General features: G+C 36.5%; 1 protein-coding gene across 1 annotated transcript in view; it reads left to right on the forward strand.

Moving 5' to 3' along the window:
* The window catches only part of SYNE1 (spectrin repeat containing nuclear envelope protein 1), a 385,453-nt gene that overhangs the window by 66,727 nt on the left and 303,783 nt on the right, over window positions 1-14,943 (forward strand). Inside the window, exons 12-18 of the mRNA XM_007458743.1 lie at window positions 2,204-2,316; window positions 2,866-3,034; window positions 8,422-8,518; window positions 9,460-9,662; window positions 11,689-11,853; window positions 12,320-12,472; window positions 13,479-13,622. Coding sequence (XP_007458805.1) covers window positions 2,204-2,316; window positions 2,866-3,034; window positions 8,422-8,518; window positions 9,460-9,662; window positions 11,689-11,853; window positions 12,320-12,472; window positions 13,479-13,622 — 1,044 coding nt within the window. The remainder of the gene's footprint in view (window positions 1-2,203; window positions 2,317-2,865; window positions 3,035-8,421; window positions 8,519-9,459; window positions 9,663-11,688; window positions 11,854-12,319; window positions 12,473-13,478; window positions 13,623-14,943) is intronic.

Here is a 14,943-nt window from a genome sequence, read left to right on the forward strand (position 1 = left end):
TTGTGTAGTGTGATTGTCCTTGAAATTACACCATATAGATACTTAACAAAATTGAAAGTTAATCAATGTCTTAACCTCCTCTTAATCAATATAAGGAATTAAGAACACTTTAACCAGGTCATACTCTTCTAACCTGCAAACTGTTGTTGTCAAGTATTAAATTACTTACATTTTTCTAACACCGTGAATGCGTTGTTTCTGCTGATTCTCACTCATGGTAGCTTGTCTTCTGTGTTTGGTGACCTTTGCTTTCCTCCTTTTTCATTTGCTGTCTACCAGGCCCACGTCAGCCCTCTTTGAGGGTTCTGGCTAAATGTAGGGGGTCTCAGTTTCAGTGTTTCTCCCATTATTCAAGTTCCAAGACTCCATCTCCTGCCACAGTGGTTTAGATGTTTGCCTGGGACAATCAGCTTTTTCAATCTGTTTTTGCTCACAGGACCATGATCCAGTTTTGGGTCATGTTTTACTGAGAGTGCGAGCCCTAAAAGGTTTCACTTCCTGTGAGCCCACCAGTGAATTAAAGTCATATGCTGTGGTCAGCATCCAGATATTTTGTAGTGAGACGGCCTTTCAGAGGACCCAGTGACATCAGGCCAGTTGTAGTTCTTTTGTCATATGTGTGAAAATGTTTTTGTTGGTTTTGATTTCTTGTCAAGATTTTTTTGATTAACTAGATATGGAAAACTACAATAGGGAAAGCTTCTTGGGAGGCACCTGGACATTTGGGTATCCCAGTATAGTCACAGACCCCCGCCCATACATTAACATACTGTCACACATAACAAATCAGAGCTGGGAGTGGTGGTGGCTCTCAGTTTGCCCTGCAGTCATTTGGGGGAGTTTCGGTCAAGATAAAAGCCACAGAAATGTGTCTGGATGTTAAGGAGGAGGTAGAGAGTGACTCAAATACTCACAGGCAGTAGCTGCTCTAGGACAGTCCTCTGGCCTCTGTAATCAGCTCTGAGATGCCTGTAGTACCCTCCCTCTGGGAGCAGGGGACTTGTGAATATCTGTGCAGTTACCTACAGACTCAAAGCAGGTCAAAAGGTGGTAATAGCAAATATATATCAGGATAGAAATAGTTTGGTCCTGGATTTTTTTTCTGCAATGTAAAAACTAATGTCCCCGAATTAAAAGAAAATTGATTTCACTCATGTGAACAAACACATATGACTTTCACATCTTTATGTATGAAAGCCTTCATGTGTACCCTTCCATCAAGTGTATCTCTAACGATTTAGGCTGGTTTTTGCTTCTGTTTTCTCCAATTAATCTACTAAATCTTAGGGTGAGAGAAACTGTTAGTTTTAATGTATCATTCTGGTGGGCTAATATATCTTATTTTTCAGTGAGTGACAAACTGTTGGCTATTTACTCTGCTACTGAGAAACAACCTAAGCTCTAGAAAATATGGCATGAATCTACTTTCACCTTTTCTCTCTTTGCTTCTATGTGAGAAATTGGCTAGGAATTCTGAAGTACGTGTCAGTCTTTATATAAATATGTCTTTTGACAGTGAAAAACCCAGAAAGCAGATCTAAATAAATTATTAAAATTTGTGGAGTTCTACACAATCTGGAAAGAATCTTTATAAAACATCACATTTACTCTTCCCACTGTGATATCTATGGGACATTCCCTGTGCTTGATTGAAATCTCCTAACCACAAGGGTATTTTCATAATATGTTGTAATGTAATTGACTTACTTTAAGATGGCAAGCAAACATCACTTTATGGTACCCTGCATGCACTCAAAATAGAATAACCGTAGAGAATTTAACATTTTTATTTTGACCATTAAAGGGTTAAACTAGTTGTGCTTAGTTTTAAGCTTTGAAAAATCAATAGATTCAAAATCAGGGAAAGAGAAAAACACTAACAATCATTGTTTTTAGCACTGACTACATTTCCCTTTGGACCATGTGCCTTTAAAATGTCTGAATGCATTGCTGTGCAAGTGTCATGTGTGTCTAAAAGATGCCATAATTATTAGCTACGGCTCTAGCACGGGGCCTTATGGACAAGCATCCAGGCTCCTGTACAAGGTAAAAAGCCTGTGACCGGCACAGGCACAAGCCGCGTGTGGCTATGAAAGCACGATCAAATTGTTGAATACACTGCCTCATCCGTGCAAGCAGAAGATTATGCTTCTTAGCCTCCTGTGAACATGTTTCCTCATTTTTTTTTTAAATTGTATCTTAGGATCTGCTTCAAAACACAGATGCCCACAAAAGAGCATTCCATGAGATCTACCGAACCAGGTCTGTTAACGGGATCCCAGTACCATCTGATCAATTAGAGGACATGGCTGAGAGGTAAGAGAACGTCCGGTTTTAAATGAAGTGTCTTTAAGAGGCTCGGTGGATGCTATTTTTTCCCATTTCTTTTCTTTCAATGAATTGACTTTTTTTTTTTTTTTCACAGAGGTGCTTACATTTGGTAGATAAAAATTGGGTTCCCATAACGTATGTTAAGAATGCCAATATTCTAGTATATTATTAGTTGAAAAGAGTAAACCTGCATGTACCCACAGCCTGGAAATGACAGAAATGGTTTCTTCAGAGGCTGTATTTTTATTCAGTACTGTGAGGAACATTATGTAATATTGCAAAAACAGCTTATAAAAGAAACAGATGAGAGCTATCTTGGCAGGGGAAAGAACTAAATCAAAGACTTCCATCAATTGTGATTTGCCTTTAAACCCAGAGCTAGAAACAGAACCAGATCTCCCGAGTGATTGATCAGCCAGAGTTTAGAAGACCTTGTGCCTGCATTTTATTTAACACTCACATGTAACAGGTTAAGTAAGCCCCGTTCTGTTACTATTAGTTACATTCTGTAAATTCCCTGTGTTTTGTTTCTAGGTTTCATTTTGTTTCCTCCACATCAGAGCTACACTTAATGAAAATGGAATTTCTAGAATTAAAGTACCGTCTGCTCTCACTGCTGGTTCTTGCAGAATCAAAGCTGAAGTCTTGGATCGTCAAGTATGGGAGGAGAGGCTCAGTGGAGCTGCTTCTGCAGAACTACATGGTACGTCTGTCTCCCTGGCGCTGGCAGAGAGGTCAGAGGACGCCTGGCTTTAGTATCTAATGTCTTCTAGCTTATTGGACACTTGTTACTTTTATCTTGAATTTAAACATTAAGGTACCAGTGTGTTAAATGGGTTTGATGTAAGTTTGTGAGCTTTTCACAACAATCTGAAATATATACCCATATTCTTTGGAGATATGAAAGGTTTTGCTGCAGTAATCATATTGAACCTTTGTGATCGGCTTTATTGCTTTAAAAAAGCAGTTGCATACAACTGACTGTGAACTCACTACTGAACCGGAATTAAAATACTTAAAGATTATCTTCATGTTTCTAAAATCCAATCATGAGTAGTTTAGAACAATCCTCAATTGTTCATGTGGGGAGTATTTTTTTTTTTTTTTTTTTTTAGATTAGGTCAAGCATGCCGTTTTTACAGTCATTCTGTGAGCTTCACTGCTTCCTGTGTGCACCCAGGAAAAGTAAAATTTTTGTCTGCGAATCTCTGTACCAACTTAATTTTTGAAGAGTTTCTCATATTTTGGGCTATCAGCATAGATAATCCTATATTTACATAGAGTAGTAGCCCTGCATTAAGGAGGAAAGTAGGTTATTCTGTAACTAGCAGTTTTCATTTACATATAATCAGAGAATTATAATTATTAAAGGCAGTTTATTCTCTTAGTTAAACATGCCCCCCCGATTTATTAGCTATACAGATTTGCTCACAAAATTAAGGTTAATAGGGCATCTCAGTCCTGTAACTGTTCCATTTATATTGAATCACAAGTTCTAAATGATAAATTGATGAATTGAAAATATAAGCCCATTTTTAACCTGACTGCTCTCAGTGGCTCTGTAACTGGCATGACTGAATATTTATTGAAACCATATCTTTACATCCTAGAACCATAATATATTTTGCTACATTTTAATTTTATTTTCTAAGCTCTAAATAAACAACATGAATTTGAAAAAAACAAAGTTTAACAGGTTAACAATAAAATCTTTCTTTAGATTTACTACAATTTTCTAGGAAATGTTTGTCCAAAAATGTGAAATCTGTGACGCTATGTTCCCTTATTCATTTTGAATGATTTTGGAAAGTTATGAGAAGTCTGATTTTTTTTTAAGTTTAAGCAATTGCATTAGTCCCCAAAATATTAAATACAGATATGCATTTATATTTTCGGGTTTAATCTTGTCAAATGATACACTCTGAGCTCAGAGGTAATTATTCAGGATGCGTCTTTGTTCTCGCTATTTAAGGAGAGCCAATTAGGTTGAAATACCTAATGGGACTGTTCCACCAGGTTAATGTTCCAACACAAAGATGTTAATAATTCTCTTTGAACTTCTCAACTAAAGCATATGTAAGTAAAGAATTATTACTAATGAATAAAAAAAAATGAGTACTTTCTGCCTACTTCATAGACATTCACTGAGCTGCTAATTTTAAACTACTAGGTAATGTAGCTCTCAAAATTATTTGTAAAATTGCTAATAACTCTACAAATATATCGGGTTTTAATAAATATTTCCTAATATTTTATCACCTGATAAAAAATACATATTTATCGCCTAAGCTTCTATTTCAAAAAGGGGTTTAAGGTATTTGTAGTTTAATAGTTTTAATAATTGTAGGATATTGATATTTTCTGTGTGCCAAGTGTTTTACATGTGTCATCTTCCTTCTCAGTGATGACTCTATGGGCTGGGCATTTTCACATTGTTTCACTGAGGAAATCGAGCCTTTGAACGCTCAAGTCACATGCTCCAGGTGGCAGAGTTAGTAAGAAGTGGAATCTGGATTTGAATCCACATCTTTCCGAATCAGAAACCTTTGTGCTTAAGTACTGAACTTTACTCTCTAACAAAATTGGCTGGGAAAAAAAGGTTTTTTTCTTTTTTTTTTTAAACCGAAAAGACCAAATAATTAAAGTGATCTCTTGCAGCTCAGTGAACTAAAGAATATAGTTCACATAAGTATCAGTTCCATTTAATGCTGGTCCGTAATTGACAGTATTTTACACTTCCATACTGCAACCTGCTAGTTACTATTATGTCTGTTATGGGCAGCATGTTATTGGGGCAGGGTGGGGTGAGGTGGGAGAGATTATTGAAGCCTGGACACCAGTCACATAGAAATGTGTTGAATCATGGCTCAACTACTCGCTACCCATGTGTCCTTATAAATAACTTAATCTTTCCCAAAGTTTTAATAACCGCAAGAACAGTAATAATAATAGAATATTAGGGATTTTTTAAGGAAAAAAGACTGACTCGTTATTGTTTTCCTTCTGTCTCATACCCCATAGAGCTTCTCTCATTCTTTTGAAGTTTTTGGAAAAATCATTCTCTTTAGAACAGACTATTTCAAGGTGCATGAAGACTTTCAAATAAAATCATAAAATCAGTTTCTTAAATATAATCCTTCACTTGGTTTCTAAAAGAAATGATTGTAATGAGCCATATGCTGCTACATCAATAAGCAAAGTAATATTTGGGATGTAAGGGTTCCATAATTATCTTTTCCTTAGTCTGAATTCTCAGTTCAATTTTATTCATCTGCAAAAAAAAAGATACTTTTTATAAGAGTTAGGGAATTGGAGAACTACATAGGGGCTACGTAAGGTACGTAACCCCTAAGTGCTCAAGGAATTCTTGGAAAATACTTCACAAATGCTTGTGGATTAAATTAGGCCACATGATCCTGGTGGGAGATTACATACTGTAAGGTAAATCAGAAGATGATTGGTTTGAATTGTTCATGACATAACCATGTTAGTTAACACATGCTCCAGTTTTACAATGGAAGAAATGAGACAACGTTTCATTCTTTCACATAAAAGAAGAGCTCTGGGGAGCGTAGACTATGCAACAAGTAATATGAACATATGGTCTATTATTTGTAATGATTTTATTAAAGTAAATAGGCAGTTCTAATGAAACTGTTTCTCAAAGTTGATTTTTAAAATCTTAAATTGTCTGGTTTACCTCCCTTTGAGTGAAATTGGTGAGCTTTTTATTTATTATATCTATATTTATCTTTTGAGAGTAGAAAATTAGTCCCTTCCACCAATACTTTGCATTTTGTAGCATAAAGAGATATCTTATTTTTTCTTGAAGTGCCACCAACTTTAAAAGTCCCTTGACCAACATGTCTTATTTGTTGAACTTGATATCCAAATGTAAGCCATATTTTGAAAGAAATAAACTAATCCTGTCACTGTTATTTTAAACATAACATTTGTGCTTAATTTTGCATTCTTCTGAGAGACTTTATCTAGATAGCTCACAGCAAAAAAGGTGATTGAGCAGTCCTCCTACTAAAGTGATTCTAATAGACAAAATAATTTTGTTACTAAATGGAGCTACTCAGGACTCAGAAAAAAAGGGCAAAAATAAATGAAACAAAAATTAAAATAACAAGTAAATTTTTTTTCTTCAAAAATTAATTACCTAGTTTTCCTCATAGGAAAGCTCAAAAACACTTAATGAATCTTGACGTCATTTATAATATGCTAAAAGCATTCTCCCCCCCCCCTCCGACCCTAGGCCAAAGATGAAACTGGAAATAACTTTTCTCTTATTCAGTTATAATGAATTTGTAAACCACTCTAGCAAAAGCATGTGTAAGTCTTAATGTCCAGTATAGGCACTATTTCCCATTTATTTGACACTTTGAACAATTTTTTTTCCATTAGCTTCTTGGAATTTGTGTCCAAACTGAATGGAGACTCTTGTTTTAAACTTCGCCAAATGTATTTATCTGTTCAGTTTCTTGCAGTGTCTTGAACATTAGGTGTAATCTTCCATTTTTGATCAAACCAGGACCTCTCTATTTGTTCAATTATTCAAAATTTAAATTCCACTAAATTACTCTTTCCCCACTTGGGGAGCAGGCAGAGGTTAAGGGAGTAGGACATACGGCTAAATAATGAACTAACCAATTCTCATGCAAAAATAATAAAGCGTATTAAAGTTATTGAATAAGGTATTCATCAGGGAACCCCATCCCAGGTGGTTCACAGCTTTCTCTATTCATTATATCTTTGAAGAATAGTTACTATATAAGTAAATGCAAACATAAAATGATATGAAATGTACTTTTTTTTTTTTTTTTTGTGGTATGTGGGCCTCTCACTGTTGTGGCCTCTCCTGTTGCGGAGCACAGGCTCCGGACTCGCAGGCTCAGCGGCCATGGCTCACAGGCCCAGCCGCTCCGCGGCATGTGGGATCTTCCTGGACGAGGGCACGAACCCATGTCACCTGCATTGGCAGGCGGACTCTCAACCACTGCGCCACCAGGGAAGCCCGATATGAAATGTATTATATGTATTTTTAATATAATCTTGAAATACTATAAACTTCTATCAATAGAATCTAGGGATGTCTATGAAATTGCTGTATGAATAGTTTTGCCTCTGCACACAAACATTTTGCATCTCCATATTAAGCATTCATCAACATCCTATTCAGGACTTCAGCTGGTTTTTGAAGGCTAATTTTGTATTTTATAATAGTGACACAAAGTATTTTACTGAGTTTACATCATAGGAACTAATTATGCTATTAAAAGAAATTAAGAAGCCTTTGGTAGTATGTTGTTATCTATAATTACATTAATTTTCTACTTTACAGAAGTAGGAATCATCTCTGAAATAGGAATTATTTCATATTTCCTGGAGTAAACAATAATAAAACTCACCTAAGGACTTTTTGTATATTCTCAATGTTATAGTATCCATTTGCTTATAGTAACTCTAATACATATGTAAGTTGCATACAGACATAGATATAGACATGTCTTACCTTTAATTTTTATACTAGGTAATAGAAATATGACAACATATGGATAACGTGGATGGAATGTGTGATTATTTAACGTTTTTCTACTTGTAAATATTTTTGTATTTACTTTTTATTTTAAGAAAGTGTGCATTGCATTGTGCCAGTTATTTATAATCTGAAGTTCCTCAGAGTCATGATTCACCAGAATTATTGTTCAAAGAGCAGCAGAACCCCACAGCTAAAACACAGTGGGACACTTTACAACCTTGTTCCAAATTTAGTGCCTTTTAAATGGTAGCCCCAGGTTCTCCGGAGAAACTTCTGTCTCTTCTAAAAGCAAACCCTTGGGTGGAGGAGAAATATAATATTTTCTCACAGTAGGAGTGAATTAGAATTAAAAGTGTAGAATCAAGTTATATTCTCAGAAATAATCAGGTTATTTATGGCAGTTGAATTAATTTGATATTTTTTCAGAAGAATGAGGTTGGTAGATTTGGGTAACATATCCACATACCTATACTGAAGAAAATTGACTTTGGCATGTCTGTGTAAGCCAGTATTGGTTATCGTTTAACCATTCCCTTTTTTTCTAGTCTTTTATAGAAAATAGCAAGTTCTTTGAACAATATGAAGTGACATACCAGATCTTGAAACGGACAGCTGAGGTGTACGTCAAAGCTGATGGTTCAGGTAAAACACAAGACAGAATTGGTTGCGGTACTGAATACAGTAGAATTTAGAACCTACAGGTTTCAGTATGATCAAATCATTTTTTTCTCTGCAGAATCTCTGGGTGACCATGCCATTGGCCTGGAAAGCACATACTGGATTCAGTCCCCTTGACTTTGTGCAGTGCCTATCCTGTACAATCATATGCCTGTGTGTGTGTATGTCTGTGTGTGTGATCTTCTAAGAGAGAGGAAAATAAGCATTCTTTTCCTAAATTGTAATGTTCAAACCTATTTTAAATTCCAACGGTTAGGGCTTCCCTGGTGGCGCAGTGGTTAAGAGTCCGCCTGCCAATGCAGGGGATACGGGTTCGTGCCCCGGTCCGGGAAGATCCCACATGCCGCGGAGCGGCTGGGCCCGTGAGCCATGGCCGCTGAGCCTGCGCGTCCGGAGCCTGTGCTCTGCAACGGGAGAGGCCACAACAGTGAGAGGCCCGCGTACAGAAAAAAAAAAAAAAAAAAAAAAATTCCAACGGTTAAAGGCAAAAAGTGGACTGACGAATATTATGAAAACTTAAGTTAGTGTAAAGACACAGTTGTAAAATATGTCTGTTTCAATTTGCAGATATATCTGTCATATTTGCTGAAAATGAACTATATAGCATTTGTGATTATACTATATATGTGTCTGAGTGCATATAAAATGCAAACAAATCTATGTCATTTATTGCATCCCATTTATCAGGAATTTTAAATATATCATTGCCTTTAATCTTTATAAATACCTATGAGTAAGGTATAACATGTCCCCAACATGAGCTGAATGTGATTCTAACGTTATATCTGTTGAATTTAAAATCCTAGGAAGAATTAGGAATGCATACCAGTGTATAGACCGTAGAAAAAAGGTGTGGTGGATTTAAAATATAAAATAAGGATTATAATTTGTTCTATCCTTTTCAGTGGAAGAGGCTGAGAATGTGATGAAATTCATGAATGAAACCACTGTCCAGTGGAGGAACCTCTCAGTGGAAGTCAGAAGCGTGCGCAGCATGCTGGAAGAAGTCATTGCCAACTGGGACCGATATGACAATACCGTGGCTAGTCTTCAGGCTTGGCTAGAGGATGCTGAGAAAATGCTAAATCAGTCAGAACATGCCAAAAAGGTAAGACTGCTTCTTATAAAAGGAAACAAGCACAGGTGAATTTAGAAATAGGAGATTTTCACAGCAAAATTGTCTAGGGAGTGTTATATATCTGCAAACGTGTTACAAAAATCTTGACTTTGCCTGAAAAGCTGCACTTTCAGGTTATTAAATTATTTAAGACCAAGAAATACGCTGCTTTATAAAAGTTATGTTAAAACAGTGTTTGACTTTTGCATTCAGAAGAGCAGTAACCCATGGAGCAGTGGCCAAACCCAATAGGCAGCAGAGGGTGCTATACACACAGTAAGGTCTGGGCTTGAAGGGGCAGGTCCAGTGCACAGCCTCTGAGGATTTCCTAATTTAAGAGAAGATGAAAACAACTTTGGCTAAAGTAGTACTAAATCTGTGTGATTGCATACACTGGTTCAACAGATGGGTCACTACATTTTTGTCTCTTTGGCTATTCTTTTTGGGATTTTTATCAACCCTCAGTCAACGGTCTTATTCTCGGTAGGAGTGATTTTTCCCTCCGGTTACAGGAGTGTGTGTTTTTTTGCAAGAGTTAACTGTTTTACTTTAATATCATTTACCTTAAAAGATCACATGGGGCTTCCCTGGTGGCGCAGTGGTTGAGATTCCGCCTGCCGATGCGGGGGACACAGGTTCGTGCCCTGGTCCAGGAAGATCCCACATGCCGTGGAGCGGCTGGGCCCATGAGCCATGGCCGCTGAGCCTGCGAGTCCGGAGCCTGTGCTCTGCAACAGGGGAGAGGCCACAACAGTGAGAGGCCCGCGTACCTCAAAAAACAACAAAAAAAATCACATGGAATGGACTGATTTCTGTATATACATTTCTTAATGGGAGCTTGGTATTTTTCTCATGGAAAAACTATTTATATGTATGTAAAAGATTAAAATGCCAGATTCCCATTAAGAAGTATAGTACTTATATTAGAATTACTGCTTGTCATGCAAGATTGGTTCTTCTGTTATTGTGTTGTACAAGTAGATGTATAATTTTTATGTTTTCCCATTCTATATTTCATATAGATTAAGTTTTTTTGTGTAGCTGAGCAACTGTAAGCCACACAGATTTTGGCTTTTCTCATTAGACTGGCAGGGCCCTAGTAGATGTCATGTGTTAATTTCATCCAAGGGAATATACCCAACAGAAACAGAATTGTTCTCATCGATTTATCTAGGAAGTCCTCCTGCACATGGCTTAGGAAATCGATTTTGAATTATCTTTGGTGTCCTTGGTTTTTACCGTGGTGTATATGTGTGTGTATGCACATGCACATGTGCATTTAATTGGAAACCAAGTGGAAGCTGTTCCATAGCCAAGTGTGTAACCTTAAATAAGGAAGGGTGTCATTGTATTGTGTTCTTGGCCCAGATAATTTAATTTTTTCCTTCAAGGGTTTATCTCTGTGATTGTTAATTATCTTCATGTACAGTATTCAGATTTTAAAATCAAAAGTTGGGAATTCCCTGGCGGTCCAGTGGTTAGGACTCTGTGCTTTCAATGCTGAGGCATGAGAGGGCACGTGTTTGATCCCTGGTTAGGGAACTAAGATCCCACAAGCCACATGGTGCAGCCAAAAAATAAAATAAAATAGAATAAAATCAAAAGTAACAGGTCAAATGATTTTTAAGACAGCTATATATTTCCCTAAAATATTATGCCTTTTAGATGACTTTGGCACTGGTATTTACTAGCCTAAAGGCTATAGGCACAAGTCCCTTACACTCACAGAAATTCAGCTTTTTCCTCTCTAAAATAGGAATAACAAAATGGTCATCATGTTTTGTTTTGTCTTTAGCAAAAGATATTGCATATATTCTTATAAAAAGACATTCAGCATTTCTAGTTCATATTTTTGACCTTCTTTATTAAAAATTTCCATTGTGAAAGAAATTTAGGATTCACCTTAAAATTTGCACAAATTTTAGAGCAAAGATATTTCTCTTAGTCTGGTTACTTTCATATCATTTATTAACTTTTGGTTTATGGTTTACAGTAATGTGCATTGTTTCTTGTTTAGGATTTTTTTCGAAATTTGCCTCATTGGATACAGCAGCACACTGCCATGAACGATGCTGGCAATTTTCTGATTGAAACATGTGATGAGATGGTTTCCCGTGATCTCAAACAGCAGTTACTGTTGCTAAATGGACGATGGAGAGAGTTGTTTATGGAAGTCAAGCAAGTATGTTTTTCAAATCTATTTATGCCTAGAACATGGGTGCGTCATAAATGTTGTGATAAACAGACTGTTTAGAGACTCTTTTATTGTTATAGCCTGGGCTTATTAAGGCAGAGTACAGATGTGTTTAGAACTGTTATGTTTATATTTGGTCCTTTATTCTTTCCCATTTGTAATGGAGGAAGGTAACAGAAATGTAAAACTTGATTAAGGATTATGTTGACATATGGAGCCTACTTATATGGAATGATTCATGCATCAAATCATAATTTGTTGCTTCTCCGCTAGTTCCTTTCTTCTTTTCACAGTATTTGGACTAACTTCAAGTGTATCTAAAATAAGAATCAGGAATTAGAGTCTTTCCTACCACCTAACCATTCCAGAGAGTATGTAGAAGTGACAGTTACAAGCTTCCAGAGTCTTGGCTTAATGGCTTTCGATGTTGCCCCCCCCTCCCTTTTCTTAACAGTATGCTCGAGCTGATGAGTTGGACAGAATGAAGAAAGAATACACAGATTGTGTTACTACCCTGTCTGACTTTGCAACTGAAGCCCTTAGGAAACTTTCAGAGCCCTTAGAAGTCTCTTTTATTAATGTCAAATTATTAATTCAAGACTTAGAGGTGAGCTGATTTTCTAGAACACAAAGTGAACATCTAATTCTATTGTGAATAGAAAGATCAGTGAAGTTACTTAGGCCATTGCAAAAGCTGTTTCTGTGTCTCCTTGACATCATTTGACATGTGTACGTATCCTGATTTGCACCTCTCATAAAAAAATTTATTTGAATTTTTTGAAGAGGTTTATTGACCAGAGAGTAACTTCAAAATAGTATTTTAATTGAGATTTTTTTTTTTATTTTCTACAATCAAATTATAAAGTACTAGGAAAAAACAGACGTCTGGAGTTAACACCTCTACATAAATGCCTCCAACGATAAAGGATTTGCTAAATGAATTGTGCTGTTTACATATTTTGAATACCCTGCAGCTCTCAAAAATGAAGTAATGGAAGAATATTAATGACATAGAAAGGCTTTTCCAATATACTATTAAGTAAGGAAAGCAAAAATAGTATCATCTTTTTTTGTAAAAATAAAAAATGGGTGTAAACACACACAGGAAAAAAACTAATTTTGTTCAGTAATTTTAGCAGAGCCTTGTGGTGGTAAGGTTGTTGGCTCTGCTGTGAGAAGACTGTATTAAACTTTCTTTAACTTATTATCTCTAAATTTATAAATTTCTACAATGACAATGTATTACTTTTTTTAAAGAAAAAGTTTAATTTGTAAAATCAGAGGAATTGCCCCAAATTGTTAACATGCATTTACCTGATATAATGTTTACATACTACATTAACATATGTATTTTGAAAGTGTAAAGATTACCTCAGTTTATCTTTAGGTTATCTTAAGGATTATGGTGACTTTTAAAGGAAACATTTATTTGTATGATATTACTAGTATATCATATATTAGTAATGAAGGAAAGTAGTCATTGGAATCGCCAAAAGATGATGACAGGTCTAGAGTTTTATTCAGTGCATACTGATTTGTGTCCAGTTGTCAAATCTTGAAATTAAGAGGAAATGTATCATGTGGTAATGTAGCTGTTTCAATGATTCATGTAGGATATTGAGCAGAGGGTGCCTGTGATGGATGCTCAGTATAAGATGATTACAAAGACAGCACACCTCATTAGCAAAGAGCTCTCCCAAGAAGAAGCTAAGGAAATGTTTGCAGCCATGTCTGGGCTCAAAGAGCAGCTAACCAAGGTGGGAAAATACTTTAAAGCATGACACTCTGTGCAGGACCAACACTGCCTCCAGCTCACCTTACTCGTTCTCGGTCACCGTGGGCAAATCATTCACTTGTTAGCAGATCATGTTTTTATTCCTTATTGGGATTCTTCATCTAGTAACTTTGTCATGAGTTTTAAAAATGAAACTATGGGGCTTCCCTGGTGGCGCAGTGGTTGGGAGTCCGCCTGCCGATGCAGGGGACGCGGGTTCGTGCCCCGGTGCGGGAAGATCCCACATGCCGCGGAGCGGTTGAGCCTGCATGTCCGGAGTCTGTGCTCCTCAACGGGAGAGGCCCCGACAGTGAGAGGCCCGTGTACTGCAAAAAAAAAAAAATGAAACTATGGGGCTGATACCAAGCATTACCTTTATTAATTTAGAAGTACTCGTAGCTGTATTTTATAGAAAGATAGGCCTCCTGTGGGAGGACAGAGGGCCAGTTGAAAGCCATAAAACAAAGAGGGAAGCAAGGGGAGAAGAATAGGAGGAACAAGGGGGAGGAAGACATCATATATTTAAATGAGAAAGAATTCCCAAATACCTTTCGTTGAGATGTATTTGACATACGTCCACTCTAAGATTATTTATGGATGTATTTGACATACGTCCACTCTAAGATTATTTATGCTATTTTTCGCTTACACAGCCACAATGCAGTGAAAATTCTCCCTCTTCATCTCACAGAGCTACCTTGGATTTAAGATATATACATTTATGCCACTTCTGTGCAGGAAGCTCAGTGAATATCAAGCACTAGCCATAAGCCTTTTCTGTTCTACTGAGGGATTTTCCTTAAGAGTTTGGAAGTTTCACTGGGATTTTTTATCTATCTAAAGTTGAATTTTATGAAGATGATACTGTGGCAAAGTCCACTTAGATTGTGTAATTAATATCTGGTAAAAGAAAGGAGTGATTATATAAGTGAATGGAAAAATTTCATAATGAAGAATTGGACAACAAAGGAAAAAAATAGAAGAAAACCCTGTTAATTAGGAGAGGAAAAGGAGAAAGAGAATAGCCAATGTGAAACCAGCTGTGGAGAATTAATGAAAGAGAGGAATAAGTGAGATCGATGAAAATAAGAAGAATCATGGCCATGAAAGATAAGAAAATTTTGTCAAACTGGTATATGGTAGAATGGCAATTTTAAATTCTTTCAAGCAATCAAGTTAAGATTATTTATAAAGATTGGGTACAATTTGGAGTCAACAACTTGTAACCTTCAAGCAGCCTTTAGAGCCCTGTCTTGGGCTGGCACATCTTAGCCTAGGTCAGGTTTAGTGATTTACGGAAACTT

Source organism: Lipotes vexillifer, unplaced genomic scaffold (assembly GCF_000442215.2).
Source record: "Lipotes vexillifer unplaced genomic scaffold, Lipotes_vexillifer_v1.1 scaffold639, whole genome shotgun sequence".
Classification (NCBI taxonomy): domain Eukaryota; kingdom Metazoa; phylum Chordata; class Mammalia; order Artiodactyla; family Lipotidae; genus Lipotes; species Lipotes vexillifer.